This window comes from Mus musculus, chromosome 2, assembly GCF_000001635.26.
Source record: "Mus musculus strain C57BL/6J chromosome 2, GRCm38.p6 C57BL/6J".
In the NCBI taxonomy this organism is placed as follows: Eukaryota; Metazoa; Chordata; class Mammalia; order Rodentia; family Muridae; genus Mus; species Mus musculus.
Genome location: NC_000068.7, coordinates 35400179 through 35420367, shown reverse-complemented (window position 1 = coordinate 35420367; position 20189 = coordinate 35400179). Strand labels below are relative to the sequence as shown.

At 47.3% G+C, this 20189-nt stretch overlaps 1 protein-coding gene across 13 annotated transcripts in view; it reads left to right on the top strand.

The window, feature by feature from the left end:
- Ggta1 (glycoprotein galactosyltransferase alpha 1, 3) overlaps positions 1 to 20189 on the top strand; it is a 64203-nt gene extending 44014 nt beyond the window's left edge. For 5 of the 13 annotated variants that reach the window (XM_011239029.1, XM_011239026.2, NM_010283.4 and 2 more), the window contains exons 5-9: positions 3861 to 3896; positions 6084 to 6149; positions 6941 to 7042; positions 12286 to 12423; positions 17566 to 20189. In XM_011239029.1, the coding sequence (XP_011237331.1) occupies positions 3861 to 3896; positions 6084 to 6149; positions 6941 to 7042; positions 12286 to 12423; positions 17566 to 18259 (1036 nt within the window). In that variant the 3' untranslated portion in view covers positions 18260 to 20189. The remainder of the gene's footprint in view (positions 1 to 3860; positions 3897 to 6083; positions 6150 to 6940; positions 7043 to 12285; positions 12424 to 17565) is intronic. The other 8 variants (XM_030247544.1, XM_030247545.1, NM_001308300.1 and 5 more) reach the window with 3 other exon arrangements.

Genomic DNA, 20189 nt, shown 5'->3' with positions numbered 1-20189 from the left:
TTTGCAAGGAATCCCTGTACCACTGATGAGCAAACAAGAAAATTCCCACTGCCTTCATCATCCTCATCTTGGTCATCTCTGTCATAATAGCCGGGTACCACAGCTTGTGTGGTGGCTTCAACCAGAGTGTCTTAGGCAAAGGTGCCGTCCTTGTCAGTTCCCATGTGAACCTTTCTCCTTGGTTTGTAGACAGCCACCTTCTCCCCAGACCCACATATGATGGAGAATAAGCAACTTGTAATTGTTTCCTTTTCTTATGAAAACACTAAATCCATCATGAGGCCCCAGCCTTAGGCTCCCATCTAAACCTAGATACTTCCCAGATGCCTACCTCCAAGTGCCACATCTTGGGGACAGGGCTTTAACAGACACATTCACTACACCGTAGCAGTCTTTGCTCTGATGGGCAAAACATGCATCAAGATTGTGGTGTCTAGAAGGTATGTCTCCAACCACTCACTGGGCTTGTCCTCTGGGGCTGGAACACTCATTTAGATAACCAGCAAGCTCTGAACGGAGTTTGATTAGACACCTTTGGTGTTGTCTTATTAGAGCCATGCCTCTGTTTTTTGAGTGGCTCACTAATGAAGACATGGTGAGTAGAGAGCTGGCTCAGTGGTTAAGAGCACTTGCTGCTCTTCAAGAGGACCTGGGTTCAATTCTCAGCACCCTCATTGGGCAGCTCACAGCTGCCTGTAACTCCAGCTCCAGGGGATGCAGTGACTTCCTCTGGCCTCCATAGGCACTGCACACATCAGCATCCCCCCCTCACCCCCGCAACACACACACACCGAGGGGGGGTACGGAGGGAGGGAGGGAGGGAGGGAGAGGGGGGAGGGGGAGAGAGGGAGAGAGAGAGAGGGAGAGAAGAAGAGAGGAGAGGAGAGTTGAAAGCTCAAGAGTACATACATACGGGTGTGGCATCTCTGAAAGAGCATTATTATCTTTGTTGCCAGGCATATGTTCTGAGCATCATGGCTGTAGGTGGTCTGGCTACTTTTTAGGCAGTTGTTTGATACTAAGACTCTAGATACATTGTTTTTCTGATTCATGAAATCACTTGTTTTTCTGCCAGAGTACAGAAAGGGGAACAGGTCTCTGGCACTATCCAAACTGGCTATGCACTGACCTGAGGTGGACCAAGGGCATTCACCCTAGAGAGGCAGGTGGCACTGTGCTCAAAGGGATTTAAATATAACTGACTATATCCAAGAACTAGTATATAAGTCATTTAAAACTAATACTGCCTTCTGGGCCAAATAGGACTGCAGTGAGATCCTGTTTCAAAAAATAATAATAAGGGCTGGAGAGATGGCTCAGTGGTTAAGAGTACTCCCTGGTCCTTCAGAGGACCCAGGTTTGATTCCCAGCACCCACACCGTGCCTCACAACCATCTGTAACTCTAGTTCAGGGGCTCTGATGCCATCTTCTGGCCTCTGTGGAAAGTGATGCTGGCAAAATACCTATTCCCATAAATTTTTTTAAAGAAAATAATAAATGAATAAGGAGAATATGGTCCAGGAAGGCATTTGATTTCAAGGTTTTTGAAAATCCAGTGCCATGTTTTAGAGCCAGAAGGAATCTTACAGGTTAGTATAACCATTGAGATAAAGAAGGTGGTGAAGGTGGCCGGAGTTACTGAGCATGTGTGGATACCCAGGCTGTGTCACTCCTGTTCTTAGAATGGTTCCGCAAAGTGGGAATGACTCTGTGTGTGTGTGTGTTGATGGCAACACCAAGTCTCAAGAATGCTCAATTAAAGTTTATGGTCATGTTTGGGGAGGACTTGAGCCCCTGTTGCCTGCCTGCCTGTGAGCCATTCTTTTACTTACAGCACGCCTGTCCTTGAGCTGGGCCATTTTATGCAGATGACAGAGTGGAGGCCAGCCTTGCTGGGGGCCAGCCTTGCAGGGGAACAGGGTGGGGTGGTCAGTAGTGGTTTATATCTTTGTTCTAAGTAGTATTAGATCTTGAGATCCTCCGCCTCAGGCTCCATGGAAGAGTGCTCCCGTCTTCTGAGTGCTCAAGGGCCACATGAAAGCCGAATAGAGCCCTTCACCATAGGGCATTACAGTATGGATTGGGTGAGCTCCGTGCATAAGGAGCCTGTGATTTAAGGTGAATGAAGGGAGTTGAGGTAGAGAGGAGACCGTGAGAGACTGTGAGACAAGGAGGCAGAGACTGCCTGCCCTGGAAAGAGATTCATAGACATTTGTAAAACACATTCTGTGGGCCAAGTGCCATGCCAGGATCAGATCAGGGAGGGCACAGAAGAGGTGACTTTTTGAGCTGTGCCTGGAGGATTAGTGCTGCTAAAGTGACAGTTGAGCCTGAATATCATTGGCAGATTCTAGGAGAAGATGGTAAAATTTAGAAGGAAGGCTGTTAAAGACATGATGGCAACCATTAACTACAAAATAGTGCCCCAATGTCAAGTAGTGTTCTTAATGTTGGCTTGTCTTCTCCTCTCTTCTCATAGTTGCCCTCTTTTCCTCATGGTCCCCCCTTTTCTAATTGTCTCCCCCTTTTTCCTCATTGCCTTCCTCTCCTTCTCATTGTCTCCTCCTCCTCCTCCTATGGTAAGATGTGGAGTTACTCCACAGGCTCAGATGTGGGGTTCTGCACCTCATTAGTAGAATGACTTTGAGAAGACTCATGGATTGCCCCTGCCCTCCAGAGTAAGGCTGGGGACAGAGTGGTGTGAGGATTCCCAAAGCCACTGTGTGTCAACTGCGTGGAACAGTGCATGGCTAGGCTCACCAAAGCACTACATTAATACATTGATTTAGGAGCTAGGTACATTAGGGCTTTGTCCTGGAGTATGGATCTTGGGGCAAAGCTGGAGGAGGTAACAGGGCAGGAAGGCAGATGTTTGCTCCCTGGGAGGAGGCTTGATCTCTGGTGTGGGGAGGAAGTGGGGAGAGGAGATAAGAGCCAAAGAGACCCTGGTAGAATCTGAAACAACTATTAACGATGGGATGAGCAAAGTCAGCCATAGGGTTTAGGCACAGTGCCTCTGCCCAGCACCAAATTACTCAGTATGGCACTAAGTCCTGTCTTTTTGAGACACTTCTCATTGGTCATTGCTATGCAGAGCAGGGAGGCCTCAAACTTGTAGCTTCTGCTGCTCAAGGCTGGAATTAGAGGCACCAAGCCACCACACACATTTTCCAGTAGCCTCTCTGGTCAGCACTGTCACCAGCCATGGCTGCCTTGACCACTGCCCACTTCCTAACTGTTCTCCACACCAACTCTTTATGCTCATTGCTGCTCTCTGGCCACACTAGCTTTCTACCAGTTCTTCCCAGGCAAATTCCCTAGCCAGGATGTATGTTGCTGTATGTTGCCTTCTCTGTTACATTGTATATTTTTCATGAGCCCCAGCACTCGGTGTGTAGGACTTGCCTAGCACGTGTAAGACTGATGAGAGCTAGTGCCCTAAAGTAGTTGTAGCTGGCCTAGCCTTCTGGTTAAAGCAACACCCATGGGGGCTGCTCAGAAGAAGGGATCTGAGCTGAATGTGGCGGCTATTTCCTGTGGGGAAGAATCCTCAGCCTGAGGTGGCTGGCCGTGGCGCTTCCACCTTCCCCGCCTTCCTCATTGCCCAGCTTCTGGGACTGTGGTGGAAGAGGACCTTCCTGTCATGTAACAAACAGCTGGGTGACTTTAAAAGAGAGAAAGAGGGAAAAAAATCCCCCAAATAAAAACAAGAATTGAGAGTGTTTGGGTGCCCACTTCTGTTCCTCAGTGATGCTTGTGGGAATCCCCTGAGAACCCAAACGCTTAAGGAAAACCACTGCAGTGAAGCCTTTCTGAGAATTAAAAGTATATGACGTTTCTATTTCTTATTTGTCCTTAGCCCAGAAGGCTCTTTCTTGTGGATATATCACACAAAGTAAGTGTTCTGAATTCTGTGTATCTATTGGATGTCTGGATCACTTGATTTTTTTTTTTTAGCCCCTAAAGTTGATTTCCTCTCTTCAAGCCAGCCAATGTAGTGCTCGGGCCACAGTAAAGGGAGGAGAGAGGCCAGGACAGGGAGGAGGATTGCTAGGGCCCTGGGGTCAGGGCTGCAACTCTGCTAGTCCCCAAACTGGTCTTTGTAGAATAGTGATGAGTTTTGCTCTCGGTTCTGCTCAGGGGACTCTCCTCAAATATTGTCATGGGGACCATTTTTGGTTGACGTAGGGAAAGAGCCCAGGGAACTGCATGCTGTAGTGTGTACCCTCAGTGCTGCTGTGAGGCACTGAGGGAGGACTTACGTTCAGTTCCAGTTTCTTATCTTCTGCATGGTGGCCAGGAAGTTCAGAAGAAATAATTTGTAACAGCTTTCACCACACGTAGCCTTCATTTGGGTGTAATTCATTCCCTGGTGTTACACCTGCCTTGTATCCTTACCTGCTGAGGGGTCTTGGCCACACACTCAAACCCACTGAGCCCTCACTTCAGCCGTAAAGAGGAGAATAGACGTGAAACTTGAATTTGAGATTGCCAAGGTCATGCGAAAATATACACTGGGTAACCAAATGAACCAGTGGCATTTTCTTGGTGTATGTGTGTGGTATGTGCACGTGTGTGAGTGGGTGTCTATGGTTATGCCTGCCTATGCATGTACCAGTGTGGGCCAGAGGGCAAGGTTTATTATTCTATTCTTCTGTACCTCAAGTTTGGAGACAAAGCTTCCTACTGAATTTGGGTATTAATTTTGGCTATACCAGCTGGCCAGCCAACCCAGGACTCCTGGTTTCCCCCCCTACCCCCCACTAAGTGCCAGGGTTCTACACTTGTACCGCTTGCTTTGGATTTTGTCAGAGTGCTGGAGATCTGACCTGGGGTCCTCATGCTTTTGAAGCAAGCACTTTATTCACTGAGCAATCTTCCTAGCCACTAATATTTCTTTTATTAAAATTGTGTGTGTGTCTTTGTGTGTGTGTGTGTGTGTGTGTGTGTGCGTGCGTGTGCGTGCGCAGATTGGAGGACAACTTGGTTCTTTCCTTCTACTCTTATGGGTCGAGGAATTGAACTTGGGTCATCAGACTTGGTAGCAAGTACCTTTGTACCCACTGAGATATCTTATCCGCCTTTCTCTATTGCCTATGACTTTTGTGTGTGTGTGTGTGTGTGTGTGTGTGTGTGTTTTCTTTCCCAATTATTATAAGCACGTCTTGAATTCACTAACTATCTCAGACATTTCCAGAGGCAATTGAGGCCTAGAGTGAATTTCTTAGCCAGGTGTGGTGGAGTGAGCCTCTTGTCTCTGCCATAGGCCACATGGGAGGGCGGCTGTGGTAGCCTGAGCTACAAGCCAGGACCCCACCTCCAAACAGGGTCCCTAATGTTGTATGCCTGTTCAGAGTCACCTTGTCACTGCATCCAACTTTCTCTCACTAGAGACACCTGAAAGTAGAGATTATTAACCATGATTATCAAAAGTCAGGGCCAAGATTGATATATAACTATTTTCTAACTTTTCTGTTGTCAATCTTCAGATTTCCTGAAGCTTTCATTGATTGGGCAATGGGATTTTTTTCTCAGATTAATCTCTATAATACATGCATGTATACAGACACACACAGACACACACGCATGCAGTCATTCTCGGGAAGGTGCTTTTTCTTATTTTAATATTACCCCTCGTTACAGCCGCTTTATGTTCACCAGGCTCTTGCATATCTGCTGTCTCATTGGTCATTACAGATCCCTTCGTGGAAGGATTATTATTGATTACCCTTTTCAGAGAAGAACGTGGCAGTTTAGACAGTGTGAGTGTATGCCAAAGTCACTCCACTAGCAGGAGGAGATCGTGACCACAGGCTCTCAGGTCTGCAGGGTCTCCACCATTCTGATTTCCCTGCCCCTTATCCTTCAGGGGTCCCAGGGATGAGCAGAGTGCTCAGGGCTGCCCAGAAGGGCGCAGCTGAGGCCCCTCAAGTCCACTCTCTGCCTTTAGCTCAGCTGCCTTTTGCGTGTCCATGTTTCATGAGCTGCATCTTGACGTTCACTTTTTCTAGTGCTACCCGACCCTTAAAGTTCAGGACCGCCTCGATTTCTAGATGTGTTTATATTCTTTTTCATTTCCTAGAATTCCAGAGGTTGGTGAGAACAGATGGCAGAAGGACTGGTGGTTCCCAAGCTGGTTTAAAAATGGGTAAGGGATCAGGATGGGTTCCTAAGTCCCTGAAACCCACAGAGGACCCATGGCCTCCTCCCTCCCTTCTTCTGGCTCACTGGACTCACTCATGGAGTCTCCTCATTGCTGTTGTTGTTTTTGTTGTTGTTAGCTTCTATTGTTATTGTGAGGGGTGGGGAGTGTGTTTGTGTGTATGACGTGTGTATGATTGCAGCTGTGTGTACACCATAGTACTCATCGGAGGTCAGAAGGCAGCTTTCAGGAGGCAATTCTGCCTTTCCAGTACGGGTTCCAGTGTGTGATCACCAGACTCAGATGCTCAGGCTTTCAGGACAAGCAGTTTTACAGGATGAGCCATCTCACCAGTTCAGAGGAGGCTAACTTACAAGTGGAATTCTGAGTGTCTCCCCGCTTCCCTCCCCCTCCTCCCACTCCCTCCTCCCCCCCTTCCTGTCTGCCTTCCTCCTTCCTCTGCCCTTTCTTCTCCAGTTAAGGGTGAAGTTCAGGCTGAAGTGGAAATTTCAGAATAGACACAGAACAGAAATGTCCCTTGGAGTACTGTTCTGAAACATCTCACCGACTTCTGAAATAACTGAGGGTTACAGGGTCACTGGAACCTCAGCCCCTGACCCACATGGTGGCCAGAGAGGCAAATGCTGTACCTTTTATCAGAAGTGTGTAGGGATCAAGGGGTCAGTGCCCTGAGTCCTCCAGTCCACCCAGTGGTGTGAGTGATGCCTTCTTTCCCTTGAGACACGAGTCATGGAAGCCACCTGTCCTTACCAACTTTGTCCTACCTTTGTCCACAGGACCCACAGTTATCAAGAAGACAACGTAGAAGGACGGAGAGAAAAGGGTAGAAATGGAGATCGCATTGAAGAGCCTCAGCTATGGGACTGGTTCAATCCAAAGTAAGGACAGACAGGAGATTGGGGTGGGGGGTGCTGAGTGGGGTTCTGAGGAGATGCTGAGGGGAGTGCTGAGGGGGTGCTGGCAGGAGGGGGTGCTGGCAGGAGAGGGTGCTGGCAGGAGGGGGTGCTGGCAGGAGGGGATGCTGGCAGGAGGGGGTGCTGGCAGGAGGGGATGCTGGCAGGAGGGGGTGCTGGCAGGAGGGGATGCTGGCAGGAGTGGGTAGACCTTCCTCAATGGGCTTTGGCTAAGAAACTAAGATCTGGGTGCTTTGAACCAGACTGAACACTGTGGTAATTGCAGCAGGAAATGGCCAGTGGTAGGTTAAACATAAACACTGGGTGTTAAGGACTTTACAGGCCACATAGGATGCTGCTGAGAAAATGACAAGGTCTAGGGTGAGCCAAGAAAACTCTCTCTAGATTCAGCTAAAACATATCCATGAGGTAGAAATTATGAGCTAGGAGATCCCAGAGCCAGGAATCCACTCCGTACACAAGCAGAGAACGCGTGTCTATCAGAAACTAGGAAATGGTAGCTGGTGTTTTCCAAACTGCTGCTCGCTACCCACTCACGTTCTCAGAAAGCAGCCGAAGTATCAAGCCTAAACAGACTTTAAAAACAAGCAAGGAATGGTAGCGTTGGTGCAGCGGGCAAAGCACTTGCCGTGCTAGTGTGCAAACTGGAGGTCAGACCCCTGGAAGCTGTGTGAAGCCAGATGCAGTGGCCTGCGTGTGTGAGCCCAAGCATAAAGGTGGAAATACAGACAAGAGAATCCCTGGAAGGTCTTAGGTCAGTCAGGCTGCTTTAGGAAGTGGGAACCCCCAAGAAACCCTGCCTCAAACATGGTGGGAAGTGAGAACTGTCACCTGTGGTTGTCCTCTGACCTCCACATGTGGGCTGTGGAATCTGCATGCCCACACACTACATACACGTCACACACACACCTACACATAGCATTGAAGTATAAGAGATGATCAAAGTGCATACCCTAAGGATGAGTGTTTGTAAGTAGAGTTTTGTTTCTGTGCATATGTGTATTATTTGCATATAATATAAACTATTTCTTCACTTGATCACAACCAAACTTGTAGTTCTTTCAAATTAAAGCTTTAAAAGATACTGTGTTAGGCACTGTGTTGGGGACACTATGATACGTTTAAGAAGTTCCTCATCTCAGAACTGGGGTTTCTTAGCTCAGTAGCGGAGTATGTAGTTAGCATGCATGCGACCCTGGGTTGATCCCAAGGACTAATATCGAAAGAAGACAGGAAAGAAGGGAGGAGACGGGATGGGCAGGAAGTGGGGAGTGGGTAGAGGGGTGGGGTGTGTGTACGTCATAGTCCTAGAGGGCAGTAGATGTTAAGGTCATGTGATCAGCTGACGGGAAAGGTGTGATCAGAGCTGCCCAGGGCGACTGTCAGCCCTGGGAGACTTGTGATTGATGGTTCTTCTAGGAAATGGACATTAGGAACTGCCACAGGCTTAGGACCTGAGAGGTGGCACTGTGTCGTGTATGTGTTAAGGAGTTTCTGGGTGGAAAGCCTCAGCTGCTCATGAGCTTGGCTGAAGATGAGCTGAAGACAGAAGGTGAGGTGTCATCAGGCTACAGGTAGCAGGGAGATCTGTAGTCACAGATGAGGTCATTGGGGCAGAGGAGTAGGACCGGGTGTGTTCTGTCTCAGCCCTGGAGGAGCAGGCAGAGAAAGAGACCTCTCAAGGGGTGAGGCACAGCTGTAGAGGAAGGAGAGAACAGTGCCTCGTTCTTTTTGACGGAGCTCAGGCTCTGGAGAAACTGGAGATGTTCTGGCAAGTCCACTGAGTTCTCAGGAGATTCATGCCAGTGTGCAAGACTGAGAATTCCATCCTGCCCGTATCTTACCATAGGCTGGGCATGGAGTAGCTGCCTGGGACACTATGAGTGTAAAATGTTGGGAGCACTGCAGCTTTGCTAAGCCTCTTAGATGGGGATGAGGTCCGGGGCCTAGACAGCTAGAGATGGCAGCTATGGGGATGATGTCTAAGAGCTAAACAGCTAGAGATGGTGCCTATGGAGGTAAGACACCCCCGCCCCCCCACAAACCCAGGGCTAGACAGCTAGAGATGGCTGCTGTAGATATCTCAGCTCCGCCCCAACCTCTTCTTTCTCATTTCCCATCTTCTTAAATACCTCAGTCCTAGCCTGGGAGAAGTTTTCCGTTGTCCACCAACAGTAAAATTCTATTATCAATTCTCCCTCTCAGATTCTTTCCACAGCCTCTCTCCCTTCCATAGCCACCTCCGCTGTTTGTGCTGACATTACCTCTCTATTGGGATTGTACAGCTTGTGTGATGTGTGTTCCACATCTTTCCTCAGTCTACTGTGTGCTTCATAAGAATTTTAAACATCGATTCATTTATTTGTGTGTGGCAAGGCCCGCATGTATAAGTCAGAGGACAACCTGTGGGAGTTGGTTCTCTCCTTCCACTGTGTGTGTTCCTGGGATCAAACTCTGGCTGTCAGCTCCCACGAAAGTGCCTTTGCCTGCCGAGCCACCTGTCCAGCCTAATACACAGAATTGTAATACTTCCTCTAGCTAACCCGTGGATACCACTAATGTACCTGTGCATGAAGACATACAGTTGGGCATGAACTCCTAGTAACCTAGAGACCCGGATGCTCTATTGCAGGAGGTGGTCATTTTCCTGAAGTTTTTGCCCCCTATGGTGGACCTGGCCATACAGAGGTCACACAGTTTGAGTGCCCAGTGCAGAAGGAAGGGCATTTGAGTGTCACATAGCACCGTTTCCTCCCGCTCTTTAGAACCTTATCATGGCGGTCTTGGCTCAGGCAGTTGATAGTATCACAGTGGCTTCTTTGAGGGGATGTGCTTGTGGGTTTTGATGACTGAGCTTGCTTCAGGCACAGTTTCCCCCTAGAAACTGGAGTCCCCTCATCCTGCCTCCCACCTGCTCCCACCTGCACTTCCAGGCTGTTGTCTGGCTTCTCCGTCACGCGCCACTGACATGCTGAAATTGCCAGTGGAACTGAACAATTAATGACCGGGAAATAGAATGTTTCAATTTTTAATTTTGCTTTAATTTTTAATAGCGCTGTTTTGTCTTCCTGCTCAAAGGAGGTTCTCACTTTCAAATAGCCAAGGTGGACACTGGGTTTCCACTCAGTTTCAAGCCAGTAGGGCCCGAGAGGCCACAGAGCTGAGGAGTGGCATGGCAGGGTTGAGCACCCACTATACTGAAGGTTCTCAGGGGAAGAACTGGGTGCCATTTTGTAACTTTAACTTTTTCAAATCCTATTTTTAATGATAGTTCTTAAACGCTTTAACCTTCCTTGTAACCCACCACCCACCAGAGGTAATGGAAAAGAAAGGATATGGGGGAAGTAGACCTATATTACAAAGGTTCTTTGGAACAACTCCTGTCTGTGTTGTTTGGAAATCAGCAGTTCAGTTCACAGGTTAGCAGGCAGCGAGTGCCAGCTCCATCCACTCGCAAACACCTCACATATACACCAGCAGTCCAGTTTGGTGGTCGGGTTAGCAACAGTGGTTACATGACCTAGCAGAGAGAGCCAGGCTCAGCCTCAGCTCGGGTCAGCAGGAGGGACTAATAAGAACACCAAGAGAAAGTCTCTGCTCTGCCTCTCTCAGGGAAGTGAAGATCAGGAAAGATAAGAGTCACAAGTGTTGCACAGGTAACTGTACCAGCAAGCCAAGTTCTGTCTCCGTCACTCCATGGAGTCCTATTTATACCCTCCAAACATCACGTGTCCTCCATATACTTTGCCTCAGCACTTGCATCTAATCAGCTAAGTCCTTGAAAGCAGCAGCAAACTACAGCACACCACCAGAATTTCTTTTGGTGCATTTCTCTCTATGGCATCCCGACAAATGCACCTCAACTATGCAGTGTATAGCGGACCAATACAAAGAATTTTTCATCATGAGTCCTTTCACATTCTTACTTTAGTAGAACATCCTCTCTCCTCTGTCTGCTTCAGTGAAACGTTCCTTCAAAAGTCTGCCTTAGTCTTTCACCTGTGTGCACCTTGACGAAGTGTTCCTTTACATGTTTGCCCCAGCAAAACACCATCTAACTGACTTTCCAAAGAACCCTTAGGTTTCCACTCCACCATTTCTCAGTGCTTAAACTTCAGTTTGGCTCTTTGTGAAAATTAAGAGGCCAGTGGCTCAGCCCCCTTCCCCTTCCGGAGCCTCTCTTGCCTTGACAGTGAGTGCTGGCAATGGCTGGTGTGGGGCTAAGTGCAGGAGGGAAAGGCCTGTTCTTAGCTCCTGGTATACACGACACATTAAATACAGGCCTAGTCTTTTCATTAACCACAGTATAACATCATCTGCTCATATAGAACAATGAGCAACACTGTAGTTCACGCACAGCAACAACAAGACAGACTGAGGAGGTTGGCTGGGTTAGAGCTACTGAGACTTCCTTCCTTCCTTGACAGCAAAGTCAACAGCCCAGCAGATGAGGCTCTGACATAGGAGGGAGATAACATTCACAAACGCTGCTTTTGAGAAAGAGAATCTGCATATGATTATTTATTTTCTCCTTTTTGTTTTGAAATACCATCACTCAATAAAGCCAGCCTGGGAAGGGAGTAAATGTTCTACCAGGGTAAAGCTCTGCAGGTGAACACCCCTCAGAGCTGCCTCCTGTGAGCTCCTAATACCAGTGCCACACTGGCCTATCACAGTTCAGTGCTGACGAAATGCTGCAGTAGCTACTGAGTGGACAAAGGCAAATCTGGGGTTTAGCCAGACTTTATCAGCTGAGCACGTGTCCATCTAAGGAGCAATGAAAACTGGGGCTCAAAGCACTAGACTCCACAGAAAGACTCTGGGTTCAAGTCACAGCTTTCCTCCTTAGTAGCTGTGTGACTTTAGGCAGATAAGGGCCAGACTGTCCATACTGCAGACAACAGCACTGGGAACCAGTGAGGTTTAGCTTTAAATAACAGGAAAATGCCACAAGGCCAAGCAAGCTTGCACAACTTGTATTTCACCCATCCAGGACCTACTATCTTTGTACTTCACTCTATTCCAAGAGTTGGAGGTACCCTATGCATTTGTGCCTGGCCCTTGCCAAGACTCCACCCCTTCTGTAATTCCTGTCTTTCATGCAGGCAAGATTCAGTGACAGTCACTGGCCTCCCTTCCTTGGCCAGTCTCTCACCACACCTCAGTGTAATGCTTCTGACTCGGTGTTGCATGCTTCTTCTCACCAGGAACCGCCCGGATGTTTTGACAGTGACCCCGTGGAAGGCGCCGATTGTGTGGGAAGGCACTTATGACACAGCTCTGCTGGAAAAGTACTACGCCACACAGAAACTCACTGTGGGGCTGACAGTGTTTGCTGTGGGAAAGTAAGCACCACTGACAAACTCACCCTTGATGATTTGTTCTTGTTCTAGCATCAAAGGATTTGTGTGGGGCTCCAGGGCCCCACAAAGGCTGGAATTTGACAGTAGACTTCCCCCTTCTTTCTTATAATGGCTGAGAAAAAACAATGATAGTAGGTGATGAGGTATTTCTCTGCCAGTGAATGAGCCAATCCAAGCCAGAGTAGATTGTATTAAATACAGGTTTATTGGGAAGCTGCTCTCAGGTGAGGTCACTGACCCCAAGGACTGAGGCCAGAGATGTCACCGTGGGGAGTATGGTGGGGAAGGGCAGAGAGGTGGGAGGGGAGGGAGGGAGAGGCAAAGAAAGAGAGAGAGAAAGGGCAGAAGGAAGGGAGGGAGGACTGGGGGAAAGAGAGCGCAAATGTGTGCATGTTAAGATTCTGTCTGGACTCCACGCCCACAGTTACCTGGCAACGGCCAGGTATGCTCCTACTCATAGTTACCTGGGAACAGCCAGGTAGGCCTGGCCCACAATAAAACGGGCTGCTTGCCCCTTCTCTCTCTCTCTTACTCTTGCCTCTTGCTCCCCCTCTCTCCCCATTCCCTTCCCTCCTCTATCACCATGGTCATGGCCGGCCTCTACTTCTTTACTCTCTCCTTCTCTCTGCCTTTCTCTGCCTCTAGTACTCTTTAACTCCCCTCCTCAGGCCCTGAATAAATGCTATTTTATACTATACCGCCATGTGGCTGGTCCCTCAGGGGGAAAGGACACCTTGGCATGGGTCCATTAAGGCACCCCCCTCCCCCCATACCTCACCACACCCCATAGAACATATTCTTATATTTCTTTATCTTTTTATAATCACAAGCAAAGTGTCTGGATTACAAAGGCAAGAACCTCTGGGGGGAAGGCTGGAAAGTTCAGGCATGGGGGTAAGGTATGTCAGGTAGGGACTGAGGGATGCTGGGAAAACCTGGAGGCCAGGTCTGCTTTGCTATGTAAAATAGGCACCTTGGTCCCTTGTTCCTGGGTTCCAAACCAAACAGGAGGTAAGTCCACCAATTCCCACCACACAAGGGAGGGAGACTCTCTTCAATGCCACTGGTACCCAGAACCAAGACCATTCCTGCCTTCAGAACCTTTCTAGAAAGGCCCCAAAAGCCAGCTGTTGACTGGCTGGGATGTAAGTGCTCCTCCTTTCTTATAAAGCCCAGGGCCACGGACAGGGTGTGGATGTTTGGGTGTGTCAGAAGACAATTTAGGGGTGTTGGCTCTCTCCTTCCACTATATGGGTTCTGGGGATCCACCTCAATGCTCAGGTCTGGCACCCATACCTACTGAAAAGTCTTTCTGGCTTGTTTCTTTTTCTGTCCCCAGGCCCTTGGTGTTGGTACTTCTTCTGATTTAAACACACACACACACACACACACACACACACACACACACACACACACATCAACAGGAAGTTGGCTCGCCTGCCATAGACAAGAGGAGTAGAAGGAGCAGGTTGACCTTCCATTGAGCTTTCACAGGACAGGACCTAACAGAAGATGCTGGGGTGATATCCCCGGATCCCCTCCCAGGGGCCAGCAGTCCTCCTTGGCTTTGGGAAGTCCTGACATTGCTCAGTGTGCTCATTCCCTGAGCCTAATGCCATCAAGTGAAAAGCAGTGTCTATTGACATTTCACTAGAGGCATTTGTATTGTTTAGGGATTGGAGTCAGGGCTCAACTCAGCAAAGCCTCTGGGCACTGAAGCCACAAGACAGCCACATTGCACATTGATTTGATCCTAGTGTTTCCCTAAAAGAACAGAAAGTTACCCACTGTCCCACAATGCTATCAATCATCCAATCACAACTCTGCAGAAAAACAGAAGCCAGAACACCACAAGAGCCCTGTGATCCCTCCCACCTCCTGGGGGAAAGCTGTGCTCCCAGATAGACAAGTCTGCCACAGTGAATGCCAGAGAAAGTGCATCTGGACCTTAGGGATTGGTAGTTGCCTGTCTTCAGGCTCCATGCCTGGAGCCACCTGTAGCACTTTAGCCTCTTAAGCTGACTGTTAGACACTGCGGTGACACTGCCCTCCCTGCCCTGCTCCTACGGATTCTTTCCCAAGCTTCAGGGCACACTGGGTTTCCTTAGAGGTCCAAGTACAGAGGTGTGTCCTGACCTCTATCCTTGTGGTCCTGTCAGAGGCTCTCCTGGACCATTCAGACCTATTTGCCCATCTAAAGAGTCACACCTACAAGCCTTTGAGCTCCCTGATGCCAAAAATAAAAAGTGCAATTTGTTTCAACTCCACTGGAAAAACCCAAGCATTGAGAAAAACAAAACAGCAACAAAAGAAACAAAACCAAAGCCACCTTCATTACATTCAGAACATTGTGATTGGCTACTTGTGTGCTCAGCAAACTGACTGTGGTCCATGTCTGTGTAGGGTTTGCACAAGGACCCTCTGACGTCACCCTCATCCTGCAGTCTCCTTGGTATTTCTTTTTTTTTTTTTAAAGATTTATTATTTATTATATGTAAGTACACTGTAGCTGTCTTCAGACACTCCAGAAGAGGGCGTCAGATCTCGTTACGGATGGTTGTGAGCCACCATGTGGTTGCTGGGATTTGAACTCTGGACCTTCAGAAGAGCAGTCGGGTGCTCTTACCTGCTGAGCCATCTCACCAGCCCCTCCTTGGTATTTCTTGGGAAGACAGTCTATAGCTTGAGCTTGTAAAATGATCAATATGGTGTCATTAGATTGAGCAAATATTCAAATTGACAAGAGATATTTATAAAAATGAGAAAAATAATACTGATACTATAAAATGTTGGAAAATATGTGAAGTAATAGGAACCATTTTTATTGCTAGTTGGGAATACAAAATGGTGCAGCCACTGCAGAAGAAATTGTGGAAGTTGCTTACACAACAAAACATGCTCTGATCATAATATAATCTTCTGGTCAGATTCCTTGGTGTTCCCCCACATGAGTTGAGACGTGTCTTCACAACAACCTATGTAGATATTTTTAGAAATGTTCTTTGTAACTGCTAAAACTTGGGAGCAAACAAGTCAAATGGAAAGATGAACGGATCAATTCAGACAATAGGATAATATTTCCTGCTGAAAAGTGAGCTGTCGAGCCACAGAGAAGAAGGAGGAGGAAGTTTTTGTCAATTGTTACTTAGTGCAGAACACAAGCTGGAAAGGTTCCAGTGCTGACCAGTTTTGTGTCAGCTTGACACAGGCTAGAGTCATCTGAAAGGAAGGAGCCTCCATGGAGAAACTGCCTCCATCAAATGCAGCCTCAGGCAAGCCTGTAGGACACATTCTTAGTGACTGATGGGGGAGGGACCATCCCACTGTCTGTGGTCCCATTCCAGGGCTGGTGGGCCTGGGTTCTATTAGAAAGCAGGCTGAGTAAGCCATGATGAGCAAGCCAGTAAGCAGAGCCCATCTATGGCCTCTGCATCAGCTCCTGCCTCCAGCCCTGCTTGAGTTCCTGTCCTGACTTTCTTCTAGGATGAAAAGTGATGTGGAAGTGGAAACCAAGTACCTCTTTCCTTCCCAACTTGCTTCTGGTCTTGTGTTCTGTCAGAGCAATCTGTCCCCAAATAGGACAGATCTCTACTGTCCACTTTCTGATTCTGATTCTGGAAGAGCCAAGCTATGGTGTCAGGGAAAAGAATGGTGCCTGAAAGCAGCTGGGGTGAGAGAAAGGCAGAAAAAGAGGAGCCTGGGAGAGTGAGTTCTAATGCAGTCAGACTCTTGTGATATAGCACTGGTGGGTTTTGCTGATGCCATGCTTTTGCACACTTCCCAACATGAACCATAGTATAACATAGAATAACCTTATGTTAATGTGAGTGCCAACTGTCACACACATGCCACCAGGAGCACTGGTGGCCCTAGTAGGGAAGTCTATTCACATACCAGGTAGGTACATGGGTACATTCAACACTTTCAGCTCAGTTTTGTTCAGAATTCAAAATTATTCTAAAGCATGCTAATTTTTTTTTTACATTATATCTGTTTTTTATTTTATGTGCAATGGTGTCCTGCCTGCCTGAGGACGTTGGTTCTCTGGAACTGGAGCTACAGACAGTTGTGAGCTGTCATGTGGGTGCATGAAATAGGATTCTGGGAATTGAACCCAGGTCCTCTGGAAGAGCAACTATTACTCTTAATGCTGAGCCATCTCTCCAACCCCAAAGAATGCTATTTTTAAAAAGATAAAATTGTTAAAATATAAGCAAACTATAGTGTGGTCTGTAGCTCAGGTGGTTGGCTGCATAGTGGGTATGACACTCTAGGTTTGATCCCAGGCACCTTAAAAATAGCAGATGTCCTGCTGGTAATCCTAGCAAGACTATGAGAAGTTCAAGGTCATCCGAGACCGCATAGTAAGTTTGAGGATAGCCTGGTATACATGACCCACTGTCTCCCCCCCCCCCCAATAAATAAATAAATAAATAAATAAATAAATAAATAAATAAATAAATAAGATGCAATCTGAGATTGTTCTAGTATATGAATGGAATCATAACATGGTTTTTGTCTAGATGGTCCACTGGTGTTTGGGGTAGCCCGTGAGAGGTTTGTAGAATGGACATGAGTAAGGAATTAGATGTCCATCCTATGAACATGCATCCTCTGTGTCACAGAGGAGGCTGACAGTGCTAGTGTTTGGGGTTAACCTAACCGAGAAGGTAAGGTTGAGTTTTGAATGCTCAGAGGATTCTGGGAAGAATTTTCTTTGTGTTTGGCTTAGCAGATACACTGGCCTCTTCTGGATATTCAAGAGCTAGCTCCTTCTCTGACAGCCAGCTTCTCAATCAGAGAACAGAGCCTTAGCATGAACCTTACTGCAACGCAGAGTAGTTGAGAACACCGAGCTCTCAGTGTGGCAGGCATCGAAGAGCATGCGGTCGGGGCTGTGCATCCCCAGTTTGCTTAACAAAGCTGGCAGTGAGATAAGTCATGCCACTTTCCCCAAGGACACAATGACCAGCTAGTGTCGAGTGGTATGTGGAGAAGCCATCCCCTCCTAACATACAATACAGATCATCTACTGTAATGTTAAGTATGGTATTACATGTATATATGTACCCATATATAAGTGTGATAGCCCGTGGTGGTTCAATGTAGCCCTCTCTATTTCAGGTACATTGAGCATTACTTAGAAGACTTTCTGGAGTCTGCTGACATGTACTTCATGGTTGGCCATCGGGTCATATTTTACGTCATGATAGACGACACCTCCCGGATGCCTGTCGTGCACCTGAACCCTCTACATTCCTTACAAGTCTTTGAGATCAGGTCTGAGAAGAGGTGGCAGGATATCAGCATGATGCGCATGAAGACCATTGGGGAGCACATCCTGGCCCACATCCAGCACGAGGTCGACTTCCTCTTCTGCATGGACGTGGATCAAGTCTTTCAAGACAACTTCGGGGTGGAAACTCTGGGCCAGCTGGTAGCACAGCTCCAGGCCTGGTGGTACAAGGCCAGTCCCGAGAAGTTCACCTATGAGAGGCGGGAACTGTCGGCCGCGTACATTCCATTCGGAGAGGGGGATTTTTACTACCACGCGGCCATTTTTGGAGGAACGCCTACTCACATTCTCAACCTCACCAGGGAGTGCTTTAAGGGGATCCTCCAGGACAAGAAACATGACATAGAAGCCCAGTGGCATGATGAGAGCCACCTCAACAAATACTTCCTTTTCAACAAACCCACTAAAATCCTATCTCCAGAGTATTGCTGGGACTATCAGATAGGCCTGCCTTCAGATATTAAAAGTGTCAAGGTAGCTTGGCAGACAAAAGAGTATAATTTGGTTAGAAATAATGTCTGACTTCAAATTGTGATGGAAACTTGACACTATTACTCTGGCTAATTCCTCAAACAAGTAGCAACACTTGATTTCAACTTTTAAAAGAAACAATCAAAACCAAAACCCACTACCATGGCAAACAGATGATTTCTCCTGACACCTTGAGCCTGTAATATGTGAGAAAGAGTCTATGGCAAGTAATCAGGTATAAATTCTCAATGATTTCTTATATATTCTGGGTCTTGGGAAAACTTGATTCTAGAAATCAAAATTAATTTGACAAAGGAAAAGCAGATGCCGGAAACTTCTTCCCAGTCTGTCATACAATTCACCACTGGCCAGGTGCTGAGAGAAGCATTAGGGAACAGTGTGGGTTGTGTCAGAGTTGGACGGCTCCATCCCTTTGGCTTCATTATCTTCCTCCTCATGGAGATTCTAAAGCAACCCAGAGAGGCTTTGCAGCCAGAGACCTTTAATAAGGATGCCAATGTGACCATCAGTCTGTAAAAGCTGATGGCTCCAGGAGCCGCTGGCAGTCCAGGCCCCACTAGGCTATTGTTTCTGTCCTGGGCATAAAGGAGGCAGAGAGTGCCAATAGGTACTTTGGTGGCACATGTTCAGAGTCCAGGAAAAATGGCAGGGTGACCACTTAGAGGGACATAGGACTTGGGGTTGGTGATTGAACTGAGTTACAAACACAGACAGCTTTCTTCAGGATGACTAACAGCAGGAATTGAATGGAAAGTGTGTTCATTTTGTTTTGCCCAAATTGTATTCATGCTGTTAGCTTTGTGTGTTGAGCCCTGTGGAGAGGGTGTGACTGTATCAGGGAAGGAGAGTACCTCAGCGGACTGAGGACCAGCACCCTATTATATCAGAAGACAATCTCTCATCATCGGGTCCTACCTACAACCTGCTCTGAACCTCCGAGTTCCTCAGCCCATCGTGTTCCAGTGTGGGGGCCTGTATGGAGCAGGTGACTGAAGACAAAGCCCCCTGTCACATGACCTCATTTCCCCTGCTCTAGTACTATGCAAGTGTGACAGCCAGCCAGCCAGATGTACTGGACAACATAGGAACTGACTTTATGGCAATGGGAGCCGCAGTCACTACAACGGAGCTGCTGAAGGTTCTGTTCCCCGCTCTGAGAGCCTGCAGGAGCCCCTGTATAGGTGGTTCTCAACCTGTGGGTCGCGACCCCTTTGGGGGAAGTGTTAAATGACCTTTTCACAGGTGTCCCCTAAGACGGTTAAAAAACATAGATATTTCCACTCTGACTGGTAACAGTAGCAGAATTACAGTTATGAAATAGCAAGGGAAATAATTCTGGGGTTCGTGTCATCCATACCATGAGGAGCTACATTAGGTCACATCATTAGGGAAGTTGAGAAGCATAGCTCTACTTGGGTATTTAAGCAAATTATTGCAAAGGGGGTTGTCGCTCTGTGTTTCTGTGTATGCATATATTTATATTTTGCTTGTCTTCCAGTTTAGGTCATCTGTTTCTTCCTTTAAGCAGTTTATTTAAAAGGCCATTGCACCATCTTGGTGAACAGCATGAGGGGTTTCAATAAAAAATAGGATCTTACCTTTGTCCACAGGGCTCTACCTCTTACTTTTCAATTGTGAACAAAAAAGGTCGCACACCCAGAGGCAACAAAACCCACAGAATTCCTGAACCAATGGGAGATGCCAATGGAAGCAGAGCTTGCACATCTGCTAAAAATTCTGCCTCTCTGTCACTGTGCTGGATCCGTCTAAAGTGGGACAGTTCAATGGTCTGAAAGTTTCAAAAAGGCTGGGGAATTTGAGGGGATTTTTTTTTAAAATAAAATTGATCCAAGTTTAAATCTCTAATGAGTAAGCTTAGGATTTTATTAAAGGTAATTTTTAGACATTCTTCAAAATAAGAATTCTTGTTTATAATTGAATAAATTATTTTCTCAGTATA